Here is a 682-nt window from a genome sequence, read left to right on the forward strand (position 1 = left end):
CGAGCGTGTGGAGCAGAAGGTCTTCCTCATGTCTGAGTCGGAGAAGAGGTGAGCAGGAGGGGCTTTGGGGGGGCTCTTTGGGCATCTGGGGTGAGGGGGGCACTGCCCTCTCCTTGCCCAACTGTCCTCCTCCCCCTCTGCAGGAAGAAGCTGTTGGCCATCCTGGAACAAGGCTTCGACCCACCCATCATCATCTTCGTCAACCAGAAGAAAGGCTGCGATGTGCTGGCCAAGTCTCTGGAGAAGATGGGGGTGAGTGTGGGCTGGGGGTCACCCTGAGCCTCATCCATCCCCCCTGTACCCATGGGGACCCCCCAGAGTGCCCCACTAACCCGTTGTCCTGCAGTACAACGCCTGCACCCTGCACGGAGGGAAGGGCCAGGAGCAGCGAGAGTTCGCCCTCTCCAACCTCAAGGCTGGGGCCAAGGACATCCTGGTGGCCACGGACGTGGCTTCTGCATCCACGACGTCTCCATGGTGGTCAACTATGACATGGCCAAGAACATCGAGGGTGAGGCTGAGGGAAACCAAGGGGTCACTGAGGGGGCACTGGGGTCTGGGGGCACTGTGGGGGCTGCCCAGCCCTGGTGTTGCCTGCACTGACTGGCCTTGGGGTGGGCTTTGGGGGTGCACCCAGCCCTGGTGCTGGAGGGGTTGGTGGTGCCCAGCCCCAGTGTTACCC

General features: G+C 63.0%; 1 protein-coding gene across 1 annotated transcript in view; it reads left to right on the plus strand.

Annotated features, from left to right (window-relative positions):
* The window catches only part of DDX23 (DEAD (Asp-Glu-Ala-Asp) box polypeptide 23), a gene marked incomplete at both ends in the record, with an annotated part of 3,981 nt that extends 3,470 nt beyond the window's left edge, over positions 1–511 (plus strand). The window contains 4 exon segments of the mRNA XM_009080817.1: positions 5–48; positions 144–252; positions 347–455; positions 458–511. Of these exon segments, the coding sequence (XP_009079065.1) occupies positions 5–48; positions 144–252; positions 347–455; positions 458–511 (316 nt within the window).
* Positions 512–682: the final 171 nt, after the last annotated feature.

Source organism: Acanthisitta chloris, unplaced genomic scaffold (assembly GCF_000695815.1).
Source record: "Acanthisitta chloris isolate BGI_N310 unplaced genomic scaffold, ASM69581v1 scaffold24568, whole genome shotgun sequence".
Classification (NCBI taxonomy): domain Eukaryota; kingdom Metazoa; phylum Chordata; class Aves; order Passeriformes; family Acanthisittidae; genus Acanthisitta; species Acanthisitta chloris.